Source organism: Protopterus annectens, chromosome 2.part1 (assembly GCF_019279795.1).
Source record: "Protopterus annectens isolate FY-2018-M chromosome 2.part1, PAN1.0, whole genome shotgun sequence".
Lineage (NCBI taxonomy): Eukaryota > Metazoa > Chordata > Ceratodontiformes > Protopteridae > Protopterus > Protopterus annectens.
In genome coordinates, this window is record NC_056729.1 from 1962944767 (window position 1) to 1962964707 (window position 19941).

Below are 19941 nucleotides of genomic sequence, written 5' to 3' on the forward strand. Positions count from 1 at the left end.
TGAATGGGCATTCCTTCATTGAAGGTTGTGCGTTAGGCCCGGCAAGCCAGCACATAAAAATCTACTGCCAATCATTAGCAGACCGGAGTTCCGCTGTGGTGACCCCTAACCGGGAAAAGCCGAAAGACACAAACAAACAAGTCTGATTTGTTTCCATATGCCCGGAGTCGTATTGTTTGTTGCCTTGCGTAGTGCAAGCTTAATTGCCCCCTTAAGTTATCCTCCTGCATGTGGCTATGCAGTTGTAAAACAGTGCACTAAACTAGCAGTAAGAATTATGGTGGCATTAATTGCCCCCTTAAGTTATCCTCCTGCATGTGGCTATGCAGTTGTAAAACAGTGCACTAAACTAGCAGTAAGAATTACGGCAGCATTAATTGCCCCCTTAAGTTATCCTCCTGCATGTGGCTATGCAGTTGTAAAACAGTACACTAAACTAGCAGTAAGAATTACGGCAGCATTAATTGCCCCCTTAAGTTATCCTGCTGAATGTGGCTATGCAGTTGTAAAACAGTACACTAAACTAGCAGTAAGAATTACGGCAGCATTAATTGCCCCCTTAAGTTATCCTCCTGCATGTGGCTATGCAGTTGTAAAACAGTGCACTAAACTAGCAGTAAGAATTACGGCAGCATTAATTACCCCCTTAAGTTATCCTCCTGCATGTGGCTATCTAGTTGTAAAACAGTGCACTAAACTAGCAGTAAGAATTAGGGCAGCATTAATTGCCCCCTTAAGTTATCCTCCTACATGTGGCTATGCAGTTGTAAAACGGTGCACTAAACTAGCAGTAAGAATTACGGCAGCATTAATTGCCCTCCTGCTTGTTGGTTCTTCTACCCTCTTGTTTCCACTTTGATGAAAATATATTTTTAAGCTAACAGCAGCTCCTGTATCATCACAGCATTTTTGATTAATCTGTAGTAATGTAACCAATTGCTGAAAGACTTACTTTAGATAAACACACATCCAAGTAATTCTTTTTGACATACACTGAAGTTGTTTATATTTTCTGTTCTTAAATATTACAGATAATTAAAAAAAAAAAGTTTGAAACCTTAAAGTTTTAGTCATGTCCAGAAAAAAGGAACTAGACATACACCAATTTACATAGATCAATAATATTCTGGATGAAAGCTGTTAAAAAAAACTGTAAATGTGTGACATTTATTGTCATGTAATTCATTTTGTTTTATGAAAGTAAAATGTGAAATCCGTCCTATACTTATGTAAATTTGCATTTTCTATTACCCTTACAGCTACTGGTGAACTGGAGGGCATCATCGCTGGAGTGTGCTTTGGCATCGTCTTTGTGGTGGTTGTCATTGGCAGAGGATTTTCCTTCTTGTATAAGAGGTAAATTGCATTTCTTTTCGTCACTACAGCTGTCCTAGGCATACCAGTTTAGTGTATGTCTTATTTTACACTTCTGATATTCGCTGATAATGTTCTGTGAGCTGGTACTGATTAATAAAGTTTTGTACATATTTTATTTAGGGTTTTCTTGCCATGGTATTGCTCTGTATGACACCTGAAGTAAGATGTGTTTGTGTGTAACAGGATGAGCTCCACATTCCATGAAGTATTCCTTCATTCCTTGTACCAGAAGGCTTTTACTGACTGGAATCTGGATCTAGTTATGAATGTTACTGAAATGACACTGGAGATAGGTTGACTGCTGTAGGGATTTTACCACTACTTACAAGAATGTTGAATTAATTTTCAGAATAACCTTGGTTTATCAGAATTTGTGAGACAGAGGGTGAAAGGACTGAACAGTTTGGGGGCAAAATTTACTGATTTTCACTAGTGTGTTGAGAGACAAGCTGCAAATCCTTGATAAGCTATGAACAGGAAACATTGACACTTATAAAAGCCTGCTCATGCAGTGGGAAAGACACCCAGTGTGCAGTACCATCCACAGATGTGGGCCTGGCCCATTTACCACCATATACAGTGTTTCTGAAACAATTTGGCAACAGTAAGTTCATTTGCCCAATAAAGTTAGTGAATGCATAATTATCAGTAGCACCTGCAGCATTAATTGCCTTCCTACTTCCTACTTACTTGCTAGGCTGCTGGTACTTCTACCCTCTTGATCCCCATAGCCCTCACTACAGAACCATGAAGTCGTGACAGAAAGCTGCATGCCAGTGACTGGCCCAGCCTTTGGTTCATCGCCACAGGCTGACAGAGCATGTGTACTAGATTTGCACATTTACTAAAGCGTTCTCGTTATTCAGCATGTAACTGTGCTGGGGAGTAGATTTGTATATGTCTGTGACATTCTGCTTCATTTTGAGTCAGTATTTAGCTTTGTACTAGGGTCTCCTGGGAATTCATGGAGAATGGGGAAAGTCTAGACTACCACAAATGATACAAAATAACAACAGTAAGGACACCTGGGGGACACTTGACTCTCACAAATATATTAGCCTTTTGTTTCAGGGGAGAATGTGACCAGGAAGGGCAGCTAGACTCTGACTGATGCTGTAGCAGCAGGACTGAGTGGAGGAAATGGTGGGACCGTTGAGGATTGACAAGGCTCTGATATCATTGTAGGCTTGGAACATCTGTTCACAAGTCAGCATTGCCTATTCCAATAAGCAAGGCAGAAAACCAGTCCTGGATGGGATGCTGGTTTGTTGTGGGTTGCATGCACACCCACTGTCACTGCAAGCATGTTTATGGACACTTTAGAGGATAACTGGCTCATCTAATGGCATATTTTTCTGGATAGTGCTTTGTCTGTCTTAAAATATTATGAATTACTGTAATAGTTATGCATTTCTCTGCATTTGTTCACTGTACTGCAATGTGATCCTGTATATTAGAGTCTCAGTATTCTAATACATATGAATATAGCTGTATTATGACATAGTAATAGTGTTTACATTCCATGTGTGTCTCATTTTAGTAATGGTAGTAGTAAGGTTTAGTAGGTGGCATTTGGTAATTAGTACAGCTGGGTACATGAGCATTCTGCTGAGAACTATTGGACTGGCAGTAAATTACATTCTGCACAAATAACATGCAGTGTGCCAACACCAGCAAACACATGTCCATCCTAGTGACATTGCGCCATTAGTGCACTGTATGTAAATGGGTAAATGAGCTTCTCCAAAGGACCCTTTTCACCCATAGCCTGGGCATAATGGTAAGATGAACATATTGTCATTTAAACATGATATAATACAATAATAATACAAATATGTAAGTTAATATTACTTAAAAGGAGGAAAAATAAGTAAACATGCATTGAATGAGTTGAAATGCTTCTTATGTTATTATAATATGTATATAAATAGTAGGAACAACATATTAACATTGATTTGAGTGTTATAAGGTTGTTCTACTATGTCAAAAAATCATGTCAAACACTTTGTACAATTATTCCAATGTAATGTTTAATTGGGTTTACTATCAAAATGTAGAAACACATTTTTGAGTAATTACTTAATCGAAAAAAAAGTTGAAAATAAAAACATTATTTAATCAAAACAACAAAAGTGGTAATGTCAATAATTCGGAATTCGATATTATCAACATTACCCAATGTACCTTGTCTTCCACTGATTTCCTACCAATATTTTGCAGGGGGCAAGCCTCCCTGCACCCCCAACACCCCCTGCTTATTATATATACAAACTCTGAGATCACACTACAGTGAGGAAAAGGGTAAATTTCCCGATCCCCACTGTAGTGCGATCTCCAATCAGATTGTCAGCCTCATATGAGTGAATGCACACTAGCATTTGCTGTTGTGGATTTGAACATGTACAGCTCGACTTTACGGAAACTTAGAACCATGATTTCGACCTTCCAAGTTTTGTGTAACTGCCATACAACATTTTGATAGTAAATCACTTAATCATTACAGTAATTGCAGAGGAACATAATTTCCTCTTTGCTTTCATGATGTGGATATTGCTTTGTCTTTATTAAAACACTAAACTACAAGAGCTCTGCCATTCTGGTCACTTGCTCATTGTACTGTGCTGTAGCCATATGGATTTTAGTAGTTCCTATTAGTAAAAGCTGGCAGTCTTATATTAGTAGCAATATCTTTGTGTTACTAAGTGTATAGTTTTTTTAACATGTTTATTGAATTAACATTTGAGACATAGGTAAAAATACATTTATTTGAAAGAAAACAAACCATATTAACATGTTCCCAGTTACAAACATGATACATCACATGTAATGCTTTGTATAATCATCAATCCAATATTACATAAATTGGCCAATTGCTGTCTTCCCTTAAGCCTCATTCCTCCTCCAAAACATTATGTATGTGTTGCTCTCACACTTTCCATTTTTTCTGTGTAATTTCTTCCTGCCATTTTCTCTGTTACAACATTCAATACTTCAAATGCAGTTGGTTTAGACTTTCATTTCAATTTTCTAGTAATTGCTTTTTTGACAGACAACTTAGGAAGGCCTTATTATGTCTAGGCAATTCAGATTCTGAATCTCAGCTCAAAAAAATAATTTCCTTAGTTATACCTGTTTGCAAACCCAATATTTCTGACAGAGTACTCTGAAGAGAATTCTTGCAGTCTGCCAACTCATTACACTCCCAAAAATTGTGTTCCTAGTTACCTCTTTCTTCTCTGTCACACCTCCAACATTTGTCACCTACCTGAGAAAAAATTCTTTGGAGTCTGCTTGGGCTATAAAAATACCTGTGCAAACACTTCCAAGCAAAAGTCTTAAATCTTCTGGACCTTGTTGCATATTTGGGAGCCATGCTTATATCCTTCCATTGTTGCCTTCCCAATCTTATCTAACCACCTCTGATCAATACCTATAGTTATGCAGTATTTTATATGCCCTAATAATTATCCCTTTTTTAACAGTAGCTTTTCTTCTAGATTCAACCAAAATCTCTACCAGTGCAGGTCTTTCACTTATGATTCCCCTATCTCTTTCTCTTTGCCTCTACTCTATCAGTTCATAATAGGGAAGGCAGTGTCTACCCTGTAGTCCAAATGTCTTTTTGGCCTCCTCCCATTCTGTTGCCTTTCCCTATCTAGTTATTTGCTCCCAATACCTTGGTTCCTTCACCAATTTACTCCAGTACATTCCAGCTCTCTCTTGCCTATTGTTTGTACCCCCAATTGCAGTCATCCCTTCCTCCATTCTTGTGTAGTTTTTAGAATACACTCTGCTATTTTATGTATATACGTTTTGGTATGGCTACTGTTATTTCTCCACTCTCTCATTTCTGAAATCCCCCCCCCCCTTCCATACTCCCATTCCAATTTGAATTACAGCTTACTGCTTGTGCTTTGTATAGGAGCCTTAGCTATGTAGCTCTGAAATATCCCATCAGATCAGCAAATCCTAAACCATCTTGTTCTGGTGGAAGGATCAGATTATCCCGCTTGACACTTTTCCTCTTCCCCTCCCAGAAAACATTCTTCAACTTGTTATTAATTACAATCCATACCTTCTTCTTTGGATGATAAAAATATGCCTGACCTGCATATAAACCTAAAGAAACTAAAAGCATTTTCACTGTTTGTATCTTGCCATCCATATCGATAAACAATAGCTTCCAGTTTTTCAGTTTTTGTATTATCTTTTGTTTAGTCTCTTCCCACATACTCTTAGCTGCCATAACAGAATCCTTTTTAATCCACACTTCTAAAGACTTTGTTTTATGGTGACTCATAAATATGTGTGTTGTTGAACCAATACATGTGTGGGTAGTTAGTTTACAGTTATAGTCTTTGTTTTACCTTAATTAATCTTATACCCGTGAAAGACATGAAACAGTCTCAAAATGTTCCATAGCACTAAGATATCCTTTTCTGATTTTATCATTTACAAAATAATATTGTTTGTGAATAAAGCCAACTTTTATTGATTACCATACCAATTATATCCTTGAATTTCTGAGTCTTTTATTTTCTTTGCCAATGGCGAATAACAAAGGTGGGAGAGGACACTTCTGTCTGGTTCCTTTGCTCAAACAGAAGTTATTAGAGATGAACCCTTCCACTTTAATTTTTGCCTCTTATCCTTCATATATCCTTCCCCCTAATTAACCTTATTATAGTATCAGGGAATGCAAATACTTCCATTGCCCTGCTCATAAAATCCCAGCTTACTCTGTCAAATGCTTTCTATGCATCAAAACCCACCAACAATTGTTGTATTTTCTTACATTCTGCTTCTTTTGGGATCATCATTGTTCTGTTAATGTTGTCAAGTGTTTGCCTCATCTCCACATACCACATTGATCCATATCTAGCAGTTTTGGAAACACCTTTGTCATTCTCTTAGCTACTATAGACATGAACACTTTATAATCATGATTTAAAGTTGAAATGAGCCTATATCTAGCTGGGTCTGATGGGCCTTTGCCATCTTTAGGTATTATATCCATAATAGCTTTCTTCCAGGATGTCAGTGCTTCTCCTCCTTTTTAAATACTGTTAAAACCTTTCAGATCACTTTCTTTCCTCCTAGCTGCAGTACTAGTAGTAGCTGAGTGGTGCTTGACAGGACAGAGCTCCTGCCTGTTACATCCCTTTGTACTACAAGACACCCAGCTGTCTGCCAAAATGTGCTTAGCAGGACTGTTTGGTTCGTCAGCAGCTGTCTTGTCAACATCCATATTATTTATGTATTTATTTATTTACATTTGTTTACCAGGAAATTCCAACTGGACACAAGTCCTTTTTCAGAAGAGGCCTGGGGAGAAAAGCTCCACAGAACAGTAAATGAGCATCAGAGTACATGAACAATTGAATATACATACAGTGGCAAGTAATACATACCGCAGCAAACATTAGATATACATAAAGTATGGAACATAGAAATTAACAGATATACCAATATCTAGATAGAGGCTAGGAATAAAGGTAGGATGTATATACAGATATTAAAACACAAACCAACACCGGAGAAAAGTGAAAAGCCAATAAATATCCAGCAGTAGTCCAATGAAAAACAATGGAATCCACACGACTCAAAGTAGCAACAATGGAATCCACACTATTAGCTTTCATTGGACTACTGCTGGATATTTATTGGCTTTCATTGGACTACTGCTGGATATTTATTGGCTTTTCACTTTTCTCCGGTGTTGGTTTGTGTTTTAAGTTTTGGTTTCCAGCACCTGCTTCAGTTTTTTTTGGATGTATATACAGATAGTAGTAAGCTCAAATGGATGCTGTTCTAAACTCATAAATCAAAATCTTATATACAAATATTGGGGTTCCTATTACAAGACCGAAGACGCATTCTTTCAAATGCGTCTTGGTCGAACATAAAGACTGAAAAGGCAAAATATTGAAGTGGATTTTAAATTAATTCTTTCCCTGGAAAAGAATTTGCTTGACTGCTTCATTACTTTGCCATTTTTGGCACTGTAGTGCAGTCTCGGAGTTGGTATAAGTGGGGGGGGGGCGCAGCCCCCAACAAGGGAAAAAAATCGCTGTTCTGACAGTTCGACATTGTAAGATTTCACTTACATAGGGTCGATTAATCACTGTTTGCTTTTTAGGCATTCGGTGATGTAATATAGACCCCAAATATTGCACTAAACTCAAATAGATGTAAAGCAGATGCTCCACACGAAGGTGGAGCAAGCTAGACTAATGGGATGGAAGAGGAAGGCAGAGGGGTAAGAGGGGGCTGAATGAGTATATGTGGTAGTGAGAGGACGCTAGGTGCAAGTCAGTTGGATATGTATTTGGAGGTGAGATGAAGTGATATCACAGTTATGTCATCCCTTACATATCCTGTTAATGTCACACAATACTGTAACTTGTTTTTTTGTATTATCTGTTTTTCTGATACTCGATAACATGGAGAAAATGCAAGAGGCAAGTTTATTTTTTTAATTCAAAGTTTTCCTGAGTTTTTGCAGTTGCAGAAGAAGTATGTTTACAAGTCAGGAGTGTGGCGACAGAGACAGACATTGGGAGGTGGAGGTAAGGGGGTAGAGACCCCTAAAATGATATAATATGATATCTTTAAGATTTGTGCTATGATTTTTGGCATAACTTTGTCTTTTTGTAGACTCATTTATTTGTTGGTATTATAAGTGTTTTAGTTGAGATGATTTGGGGAAACAGTATTCATAATGTTTAATTTACCTTTGTGAACTTGCAGGACTTCAAAATGTCACTCTCCATGTGATTGTCAAGCTCGCATCAGGTACCCCTCCCTTCTGGCTCCTCCAGGACATGGCCTTACTACTTATTCCCAGGTTGCTACAGCTGCAGTCAGTGCTGTATTGCTCTTACTACAGAAATAGTTCTTTTTTTGTCAGGAAACACTGTAATTGTCTCTTGGGACAGCTAAATTCACAAACCTACAGATCTGTTTTGCATTACTCCATTGGTGTTTCATATTTGATAGTGTCTCAGAGTATATATGAAGGACACAAGCCTATCTGAGCAAGAATAACATTTTTATTGATGCATTTTCTGACTTATTTTGTCAGAAGTCTGCTGTGTTTTTAGGACATGCTTAGATTTTGATTTGTTTTGACTATCTTTGTATTAGTATTGTAAAAGAAAATGTGGAATCCAAATAGATTCCTAAGACATGTATTGCGTTATGTGTTTTACCTCTTTTTCAGTTCACTTTTACAATCCACTAAGTTGCATATGGCTTTCTCTTTAGTAACTTCTGCCGCTGTAAAATCTTAGGATGTATAAATATAACTACTGTTTGTGCATAAATGTAAATAGAAATGTAACTACTCTGTGTTTAACTGGAACTTATTTTAATGCAATGTTAGCAAATGTAGCTTTTCTGCCCAGGCCTCCAATGAAAATGGGTATTACTCAGTCAGACTTTACTGGTAAGCAAAGACAAATAAATAATTTTTTTTTTCTGGCTTCATAAATTAATCTTATGATGCTGTACTTTACCCCTCAATAAGGGTGCATTACCTGCCCTGTTCTTGTTTGGGAATAGGGATATAAAGAGCAAAAGACATCAGCACTCACACTTTTCCAGAGTTAAAGTCCCTTTATCTTACAAAACAATGATGCAACTAGGGGGACTTCTGGTATGGCAGTCCTGGCATGAGACAGATCTTGAGATACTGTGAGTCAGGACACTAGTAAAACTAACAAAAAGCTGGTAAATTTAGGTAAGTAATATCAGATCCCAGTGTCAAAACCTGTATGTCACTTAAGAAGGCATTTGAGTGCAAATAGAAGTAAATAAGAGTAAGAAAAATCAAAATGTTCCTCTGCACTCTGGAAGTGTGCATGATGTGGTGACAGAGCAAGACGTATGATGAGATGAGCAGCAATAAGCAGGACCTGCCCTAATCACTGCAGAACAAAAAACTGATCAAAGCCATACTGAAATGCTAAGGATGAGCAGCAGATTAATGGACTGTACAGTGAAAAATTATAAAAAAAAAGCGAAATGGAGGATGCCATCTTCATACACTGTAGTGCTATCTCAGAGCTGTGCACTAATTTATTTTATTTATTTATTTATTTTGTTCGTTGGTATGTGATTACTAGAAAAGTCTGACTGGGTAGATACCCATTTTCAGCAGCGGCCCAGGAAGACAAGCTCCAAAGTATTAAAAAAACATTTTAAGAACAATAACATAAAAAAATGGGAGGAGAACACCAGAGAATGAAGTGCAACAAGCTGTTGCTTGACCTGACTGAACGAGAATAAAGATCAAGGTGTGAATATATATGCATCCTGGTAGTGCCAGAGAAACTAGAGAGAAAGGACTGTTATATGTTCATCACAAAGTGTCTCCAAGAGTGGACTCGTAGTCCCATGAAGGCTACTTGTATCAACCGGGCCCATAGAGTTTCAGTCCCCCAATCAGATAATAGAAGGCATCTGTGACATACTATTGCTAAATATCAAACTTTTATATAAAAGGAGGAGATATTTTCCATTCTTTGGAAAAAAAAAGGAAAAATACTAAAGATTTAAGGCACAAGAGTCTTTGCAGACCACCACTAGAATGCAGGCACACATTAAAAAAAGGAAGCATTTATTCCAGTGATCCAAAAATGTCAAGATCTGAAACTTAGGTTTAAAGTGTTGCATCCTATAACTCTGAAGGTATGCTATCCTGGCTTTGAATTTTATACGGTTCCCATTCAAACAATGGCAGCTCAAAACCTGAGGATGGAGGATCTCACTGGTGCCACTAAGAATAATGAATCTGCCTTTCTGCATAACTCGGCAACAGATGCAAGGACAGCAGAGGCTATGGAGAGACCTCCTGCAAAACCATTTCCTATGTGAAGGAATAGAATGCCAGACAGAGTAGAGGACATGAAGGAGTTAAAAATGAAAGAGCGAGACACACATTGTTAATATGCTGAAGCCGTTGTGAGAGATCCCATCTAGAAACTGTGGACCTTAACAAAGACAATTTTGCTTGAATGTCTAGGATTTCCACTGGGAAATTTCTTTTGATAAAGAATCTTATCTCTGTAAAAGGCAATCACAATTGTATTTGGGGGTCCTTTTTTCTTTACTGTTCCTTCCCCACATATATTTGCCTATTACTAAGATAGAGAATATTGGCACTTAATTATCTGAATGTCCCCAATTAGAAAGTAGTAATAAGGGTCTAAAGCAATTGAGACATTTGGTGGCCACCTTCTTGATGATCGGGCTATTGAAAATGGTTGTTGACTTGACTTAGCAGAGGGAACAGAGGATTCACTGGGACAAACTAACTCTTCCAGTAGTTAGGGGCAGGCTGGTTATGTCAGACCTTGAACTTTAGAGCTACACAGCTTTGGTTGCTGTATTTGTTACAGTACAGAGACCATGCTCCGAAATGTAAATGGATGTTTGTAAGACAGTTAGTAGATACAGATGTTAATGATCCATTAGTCCTCTGGCAATTTATACAGTATAAACACAATAAAGTCAATGAAGGGATCTATTTAAAGGGGATCTATTGATAGTTAATGGGGACTAAAGGGGGTGAAGGAATGGGGTGTATTAGACACAACATCAGCACCTGCAGGGATGTTAGAAGATCTAGAGCCTCCATAGTATGAAAAGGAACCTAGATTTTAGGAGCAAATAGCAGAGGAAGATAGACCCATATCCTAGGAAGAAGCTAAAGAGATCTTTGGTCTTCAGGAACAAGGCTATTTAAATTATTTCAGTCTGTGGACAGAATATAGGGAATTATTGAGAGTATCTAACTCCAAGGGGAAATCAAGCAGAAATTATTTCCTTCTTTCTAGAAGCCAGATCAGTTAAAGTTATAAAGAGGAGAAATATAAGTACAGCATATAAGACAATACTTGGGGTCAGGAAGAATAGCAGTACGAAAGTATGGCAAAACTGTACTTTAAAGTTTGGTATGGAAATAATAGACAGGTATTAGATTATGACTGAGATATGCATTGCCCTGAAATATGCCATAAAGTCAAAAATGTTTCATATCTTTGTACAGAAATGCTTACACAAGTACTTTTATATCTCTGATAGAAAACAAATAATGTTCCCACAGGCAGGGAAACAGTTTTGGAGACGTGAAAGTAGGGAATGGGAAACCTGGACACATATTTGCTGGGAATGTAAAAGATTACATCAATGTAGAAGAGACTTGGGAAAATTAACGGATGATCCATTGGGAGGACATCTTATCTTCTCAAAGGAGTGCATGCTGCTCAGATGGGGGAAGGAGAATTCACCCAGAATGAAATTACAGTTTTTGCATTGCTTATGATAGGGGCAAAGAAGATTATCGCTCAGAAATGTAAAACTAAAGCGGTAGTACTACTTGAAGATTTGATACGTTTGGTGGCAGTCAAGAGTCTGAGACTGGAACTACCTGAGGGCTGTACCAGGGAGGAAAATTCTTATTTCAGGAATGGTCAGCATGGGCAAGACTAAACAAGACAGTTAGTAAATAACCCGATATCCGGAGAATAGTTATCTGTCATTCCCTACATGAATTCATTGTTAAGATAAGCTATACTGGGTTGCTCTGTGTTATATAAATAGTTAGACAGGGTATAACACAAATGTGTCAAGGATATAAATATAAAGTAATTGCTGACTAGCAAAGGATTTTTCATCTCTTTTGCTCTAATGTTTGAATACTAAAGATCTGAAAGGTTATAGTCCATAGTGTTGGGCCAAATCCAGCAGTACAAGAGTTTCAGTTATTTTATTTTTAAATATAGTAGTACGGCCAAAAACTGGATTGCCAATGGGAAATAATTAGTGCAGCATGCAGGAGAGCTACACTGTTGTTGTGCCACTGCTAATCTTTGATTGTTGAATAAATATGTAAATTATAAAAATAAGTAAATAAACAAATTAAATAAATAAACCAAAATAAGTTCCATCCATCTGATGAGGTCTTGTACTGAGACAAAAGCGCTCATTATTTGTTGGAATTATTAAAAAGTTCGAATACTTTATCCTGTTGGTGGCCTGGAACTTATTTTTGTTTTATTACAGTGTTATGGACTTATTTGGTTTGGCTAAATAAATAAACAGTCATGCAACCAGACCTTCCATATGGACAGAGAAGGCAGAGCAGTTGAAGAAGCTTGAGGTGATTGACATGAAGTGCCTGAGGTGGGTGGTAGAATGCACATTGTGGGGCAGATGAAGAAATAAGGACATCAGGGCAGAAGCCAAAATAGCCCGCATTGCAGAAAAGGTCACAGAGAACAGACTACAGTGGTTCAGTCCTTTGTTCAGAAAAGCAAAAGACAGTTTGGTAAAGTGGATTTGGGAGAGACAGGAAGAAGGCAAGATGACATGACAGCATCCAACCAATAGATGGATGGATTGCATGAGAGAAGACCTGAGACAGGCACCCATGACAGTCAAAAGAAAGTAGGAAAGTGTCTCTTACTCAAGAGAAGTTGCAACAGTTGAAGTGACATCCTGATCCCATGTAAAATGGGAATAAGTGGGTTGATTATGAAAATTACCTTATCTTACAGACAGATAAAATGCTTACTTGCCAGAATATGCAGCTCCTGTAGTCTTCATCTTCAAAAAAATGTTAAGGGTCCCAAGAACATTAATCAGAGAAAAAGCAACCAGTCATTCCGAAAGCAACATAAATTCAATACAGTGTATTACAATGTATAATAAATGTATTGTTTCCTTAGGAGGAAGAAAAAGCATGGGTCTGAGTTAAACACGTTCAGTACCAAGAAAACAGCCATCAGCAAAATAAATAGAACCAGTCACTTTCTGGCCATCCACTCTTTCTTTGATTTATTGCTAAACACTAGATAATAGCACAGTAACTTTCCCATATAGGGTCTGATCAGAAGTCTTTTAAGGAAAACTTTTCTATTAGAGTGAATGCCTTCACTATCTCCCATGCAGAAAGTTGTGCCCTCGACACCTATAGTTGTACGACACCTATAGTTGTCATGTCTGTGGTTACTTTACTTTGAGAAGAGGTGACCCCTTAACAGTAACTCATCTTTTAGTCCCATCTGACCAAATTATAGTCTGAGTTACCAGATATCAAAATTTACTCAGATGGGCACTTGGCCAGACAACTTACTCATGAAATGAAATGACTGATAAGTCCAGAAACAGCTTCAGAAGTAAATAAAGCACTCATGTTATTTAGACTGTAAAGCACCTGCCAATGTTTTATTTTTATACATATGTTGACTGGGTAAGCCCACTGGATACAAATGTCCCTTTACAGGGCTGACTCAGGAGCCAGTGTATGGTTAAGTGACATACATAGCATCACACTGTAAACTAATCTCACCTTAAATCCAACTTTTCTCTTTCCTCCCTAGATGGCACCACTATCCCCCCTGCCTCACACACCAAACTCCTTTGGGGTAATAATTGACTGACTAAGATTTGATTTTCACATATAACAGGCCATCAAAAAAAAAAACACCAAAAACTTGGACTACTTTATAGGAACAAAAAATTCCTCATTACTGCCACTAAATGCACTCTTGTGCTGGCATTTCTTACCTAGTCTTCTATATGCTTCCCCCTTCCTTACAAATATCCAAACTACCTCAATGCAGAAACTGGAATAAACATACAAGAAAATTGCCAGATTTATTGTAAACCCACCACTCTCATCGCATTACTGCCTCTCACTAAACAAACTTCAGTGGCTGGAATTTCTGCACCTTCTCCTACAATCACAACTCCACACTACCTTTTCCATACTCAACAACCCCTCTGCCTGCTCTGCTCTCGCTTCCCATGTTACTCTCTACCCCCCCCCGGCCTGTCTGGAGTGCTGAGCAGCATCTTCTCTCAGTTTATAAACCCAAGAGGAATATTGGCAAACTACTTTACAAACACTCTGTCTCACTAAATTTGAACAAACACACTCCCTATATTAGATCCAACCTTTCCTTTCCCTGTTTTAAAAAGTAGCTTAAATCCCACCTACTAAACCTGAAATTATGCCATTGTCTTGACCACATGTAGTCTTAGTCTGTTCTACTGTATAACCTGTTGCATCTCGTAACTTTCTTACTCTGTTAGTAACTTCTGCTTAAAGTAACCTCCTAAACCCTCAGCTCTACTACTATAGCCCCCTCCCTTCTCTTTCCCCCTCCCATTCTCCACACTATTTCTTTTATTCCCCCCACTTCCTATCAATGTCTGTACATTTTCCTTCTTTTGAACAATGATTATATTTTTGTTTTTACTCTTATATGTAGTAAATTTAGACCACTGCTGTCAGTGCAACCCTTAATGTTCATATTTTTTTATTTTTTCTATTTATAATTAATTTCATATTTGCATTGTTATTTTTTAATAGTTTTTGTCCTGTATGTTTATCTTTTGCTTATGTTTGCTGGGGCTCTTTCCCCTCGGGTCTCCACTAAAAATGGGTATGTTTGCAAACTCAGTTGGACTAACCCGGTTAACAAATGTGAAATAAAATAAATAAGTAAAATAAATAAGGGAAATGGAAGGAATCAAACCCTGTACTCTATACACGAGAAGCAGCTCACAGAGCCTTAATTAAGTGCACTAACTGCCAGGCTTTTTTTAATGTAAAGAGTCAGTCACTCTGTAGGTTCATTTTCTTCATAAAGATTTGCATGAGTAATTAATTCAGGAATCAGCTGTTACACTGTACTTGCATACATGAAAACGTAATGCCATTCTGCTTTGCACTACTAAGCATTTAGCCAGACGTACAAACTTCCGGAGCATCCATGTTCAGGCCGAAGAGACTATTCCTCAAGCTGACTGAGTCAAGCACCTTAGTGTATTTTTTGATCTCTACTTTTCTCAAGACATAAATGAAGATGTCAAAAAAGTCACACTTAGTTCACCCAAAGCTACATTCATCCCATCATGATGGAGTGGTTTTAATATCCCCTCCATGGTGTGACTTAGACAAGGTTATCATTATAAGTAGCAGTTACCAGATTTGCTTTGAGGCTCTAAGGATACACTCTACTGTAATGTACTCACAAGACTTGAGTGGTTTTTCTTACAAGATGTTGTAGCGTTTCTTCATTTGTTTTGCCTCATTCAGTATGCCCCACGTTCTTCTTACATAATCTTCTCACCTTGTATATACTGCTTGCAACTTTACAGCCTCAGTACAGTTCTTGCTTCAAATACCCCTTCTGTAAATAAATCCAGTGGCAGAGCATTTTCCACATTCTTACCTATTTTATGGCATTTTCTCCCTTCCTTATAAAGGAATTAACTCACCTTTGAGATGTCCAAATAGCTGCGGATGCAGTAGAAGATTATTATTTGCCTCCTCTGCCTGTCTTCTTATTCTCTACATCTGTGCTTAAAGTACCTTTTGTCTTCGTCTCAATGCTGTTTATTTGATTGTGTTCGGCTGCTTCTTCTAGCATTTTGAACTTTACCTTTTTATTTTCTTACAACTACTTTGTATTACTGATAATGTTTTATAATTTCATGTGGGAGTCTTTGTTCCCTTAAAAAGAGTGAGTGTAATCAATGAGACTTTACTCAGTTAATAAATATTAAATAGGTATGGGCAGACTTAAATATTGTAATAGTAAGTGTCTAAATCCTTATTTTGTTCTGAATTACAGTTAATTTTTTGCAATGTTGCAACTCCCAGGATTGAGTCTTGCACGTCTGATGTGTGGGACCATGTTGAACTTTATTTGGGGTTAATCAGAGTCTCTTTAATTGATGGCAGGTGTGTACCCAAGAAGACTGAATGCTGCAATTAAATCAAAAGGTGCTTCAACAAAGTACTAGTTTAAGGGTGTGCACACTTATGTAACCAACTTATTGTACGTTTTTTATTTTTTATATTTTTCCCCTAACAGATTTGTTTGTTTTTCAGTTGAATTATACAGGTTATAGGTCATATTAAAGGTGGGAAAAGTTTTGAAATGATTTATTGTAGTCTCATTTTTTATATCACAAAAACCTGATATTTTAACAGGGGTGTGAACACGTTTTATATCCATTGTGTGTGTGTATGTATATATATATATATATATATATATATATATATATATATATATATATATATATATATATGTATATATATATATATATATATATATATATATATATATATATATATATATATATATATATATATATATATATATATATATATATATATATATATATATGTATATGGGTCCCCTTCAGTTTGCCGACATTCCAGAATGCCGACAACCATATGGCCGACACCATGTGGTCGACATTCAGAATGACGACAATGCAGAACCGGCATCTCACTATAGCGCGTAATGGAAAGATTTCCATTCCTGCACTGTAATGCAATCTTGGAGTTGGTATATAAAAGTTACAGGGCATGTGGGGGGCAAAGCCCCCCATGGGGAGTGCAAGACCTCTCACAATGTCGGCATTCTGAATGTCGATCATATGGCATCAGCGATATGGTTCTCGGCATTCTAGAATAATTTTAGCCAATGGTGATAGAATAGCTATGGGTCTAAAGTTTGACAGTTCGAAGGAGTTGTCTCCTTTAGGGAGTGGTATTACATGAGATATTTTCCAAATGGAGGGGATGGTGGCTTCAGATAAGGTTCTGTTGATTATGATGGAGGTGGGGTATGCTATCGCATCTGCTGCTTTTTGCAGATACTCTGGTGGGAGGAGATCAGCTGCTAGAGTAGTTGGTTTTAATTTCTTAATTAGAGATCTGATAAGTGATGTAGAAACAGGCTGAAAGCTGAAGGAGAGTGGGGTATTAGCTAAAGGAGAGTGGGGTATTAGCTAAAGGAGAGTGGGGTATTGGCTGAGGCAGAATTTGGGTTGGAGCAGCTGGGTGCCCGTTGTCTGGCTAGGGATTGGATAGTCTCTGTGAAGAAACTATTGAATGTATTTGCAATATCCTCTGGGGATTTATGGCTGGAAGCTGACAGGGTAGGAGTGGAGGACTCTCCTGGCTGAAGAAGTTTGTTTATTGATGCCCAACATTTTTGAGGTTTGTTGTGATGTTTTTGTTGAAGATGGTAGTAGAATTTGTTTTGTCTAGTATAATAGATTTTTTGTCTGATTCCTTAGCTGTTGGTATCTGAGTTGATCTAGTGGGTCTTTTGTGGCACGTCATTTGTCCCATGCCTTATTTCTAACAATGGTTTTAGATTTGGTGTCTTTTGAGAGCCACAGGGCAGTTTTTGCTTTAGTTCTAATGGAGCGAGCAGGAGCGTGAGAATCAAGAATAGTAAGGAATATGGAATTAAAGTATGTTACTGCATCGTCCAGTGAAAGGTGCTTTAGGATTGACCAATTGCAAGCTTTAAGTTCATTTTGAAAATAGGTGGAGTTTAAGTTCTTATTATTTCTCATGGATTTAAAGGTGATCTGGTGGGGGTTGTCCACCTTGCCCTTGATAATGTACGTAAGTAAGTGGTCACTTAAGTCATTTGGGAGGGTCCCTGACTTGTACTTATAGGGGTGGCTGTTGATAAGTATCCAATCTAGGATACTATCTTTGTTATTGGGTTTGCCTGTCCTAGTGAGGGAGGATATGAGCTGCATAAAACCGTGTAGGTGGACATCGGTTGTAGGAGATTCCAAGGAACAGATGTTCCAGTCAATGTTAAAATCTCCAAGCACCATAGTTTCTTGGGGGTAGGTACTGGATAACCAGTGGATGATGTCCTCTAGGGTGTTTGTATTATTATCTGGGGGAATGTAAACACAGACAATGTTTATGCATTTGTTATTGTTAATCTGTAGTTTAGTAATAAGAATTTCAGCATTATTAAACTGGGGTGGTTGTAGGGAGACCATAGTAACATCTAGTATATTTTTATAGAGTACAGCTACCCCACCACCCTTCATAGTAGTACAATCTAATCTAAGGATGTTGTACCCTGATGGTATTACCTCACTGTCTTTAGTTACCGGTTTTAACCAGGTCTCAGTAAGACATAATATATCGGGGGAGTAAACTGCTAAGAGGGCATGCAGATTATGGACCTTATTGTTTATGCTTCTGATATGTAGTTGTTAGGTCAGGAGAAAATCAGGGGGCCTATTAGCCAGTGTTATGTATATATATATATATATATATATATATATATATATATATATATATATATATATATATATATATATATATATATATATATATATATATATATATAACGACGAGCAGAGGAGAATTCCGGCCACTGTATCTGGTTTTATTGAACCGGGAACTTTGGTTCAAAGTGAACAACTAGGTCCAATACAACCCGTACCCAGTTCTAATTCAGCCACGCTGGGTAGGCAGTTTGTAACACATTCCGGAGGAGTCGTTGGTTTCAATGGAACTAATACTAGACCGATTTTTTTCGAACATTGGGGGCACTATTGATTTTCCTTCAGTGGATATTTCTAATTCTCAACCAGTGGTGAGTAACACTGTTAACAATTATCCTGTATTCACAGACTGGGTTTCAGTGCCCCCATCTTTTAATGCAACAGCATCACAACTTGGTACGGACATTACTTCAACAGAACCTAATATTGTCAGTAATTTGAAACAGCTTGACTCTGTGTTAATTAAAATTAAAAAACTACAACTAGAGATTGCATATTTCCAAGAATGCTTAGCACGTAAGATAGTGCCTAAAGGTTTAAGGCACTATCAATATCCAACAGGTTTGATTACAAACTCTGCTTTCCATAAGGAATTAATTGCTTTAATTGACCAGCATGGCGCAGAGTTGCTCCATTTAATGATTAAGCATTACTTGGTTCAGATTGAGGAACTAAACACTGAGGCTGTTCACTTGGATAGTTTAATTAAACATGATCTTTTGTTTGACAGGTTCCGCTATGAGTATTCTAGACTCTTTTCGAGCACTGACGCATATTTAACTAAATTGAAATCAGTAAAAACTAAAAAACTTGACAGGGACACTACAGCATACAGAGAGGGCTTGGCTTATCCTAGTCCCTCAGTCAGTCAAGTTTGGAGAAACAATTCTAGAGCTTCTAGTAATAATTTGAGGAATAATATGAACAACACTGAAATTGATACAGTTCAATCCACCGCAGAGCAGTCCGGGAACAGCCCTATTGTAGATAATGTTGATGTTCCCCCTTTTGAATTAAGAAGAAGTGAACGTATCCAAAACAGAAATAATGCCAACACTGGATATAATAATGGTGCACATGATGAATTTAGTAACAATAACAATAGCAATTTTTTAGGCGCACGACCGAAACAGAAGCGCCAATGGTCGAATTACAACAATCAGAGGGGTCGCAACAGATAAATATGGATATTAAGCATAAAACAAACATTAATGGTAATGTATTAGCAGACATTGAGTCACCAATTAGGTCACCTCACGCTTCTTTTTCCTCAGAGTCATCTCATTTGAGTAATAATGACATGAGTATTGGGAATGCAATAGAGGGACCGGTTATTTGTTCCAATTCATCTGGTGACTTTTTAGTTTACAATTTTTCTAACTGCCTTATAACTTCAGAAATGGCTGACCTCTTGTCTAAAGGCCAAACCTA

At 37.5% G+C, this 19941-nt stretch overlaps 1 protein-coding gene across 1 annotated transcript in view; it reads left to right on the forward strand.

Annotated features, from left to right (window-relative positions):
- The window catches only part of LOC122794706 (interleukin-6 receptor subunit beta-like), a 1250292-nt gene that overhangs the window by 1144669 nt on the left and 85682 nt on the right, over nt 1-19941 (forward strand). The window contains exon 13 of the mRNA XM_044063351.1: nt 1260-1356. Coding sequence (XP_043919286.1) covers nt 1260-1356 — 97 coding nt within the window. The remainder of the gene's footprint in view (nt 1-1259; nt 1357-19941) is intronic.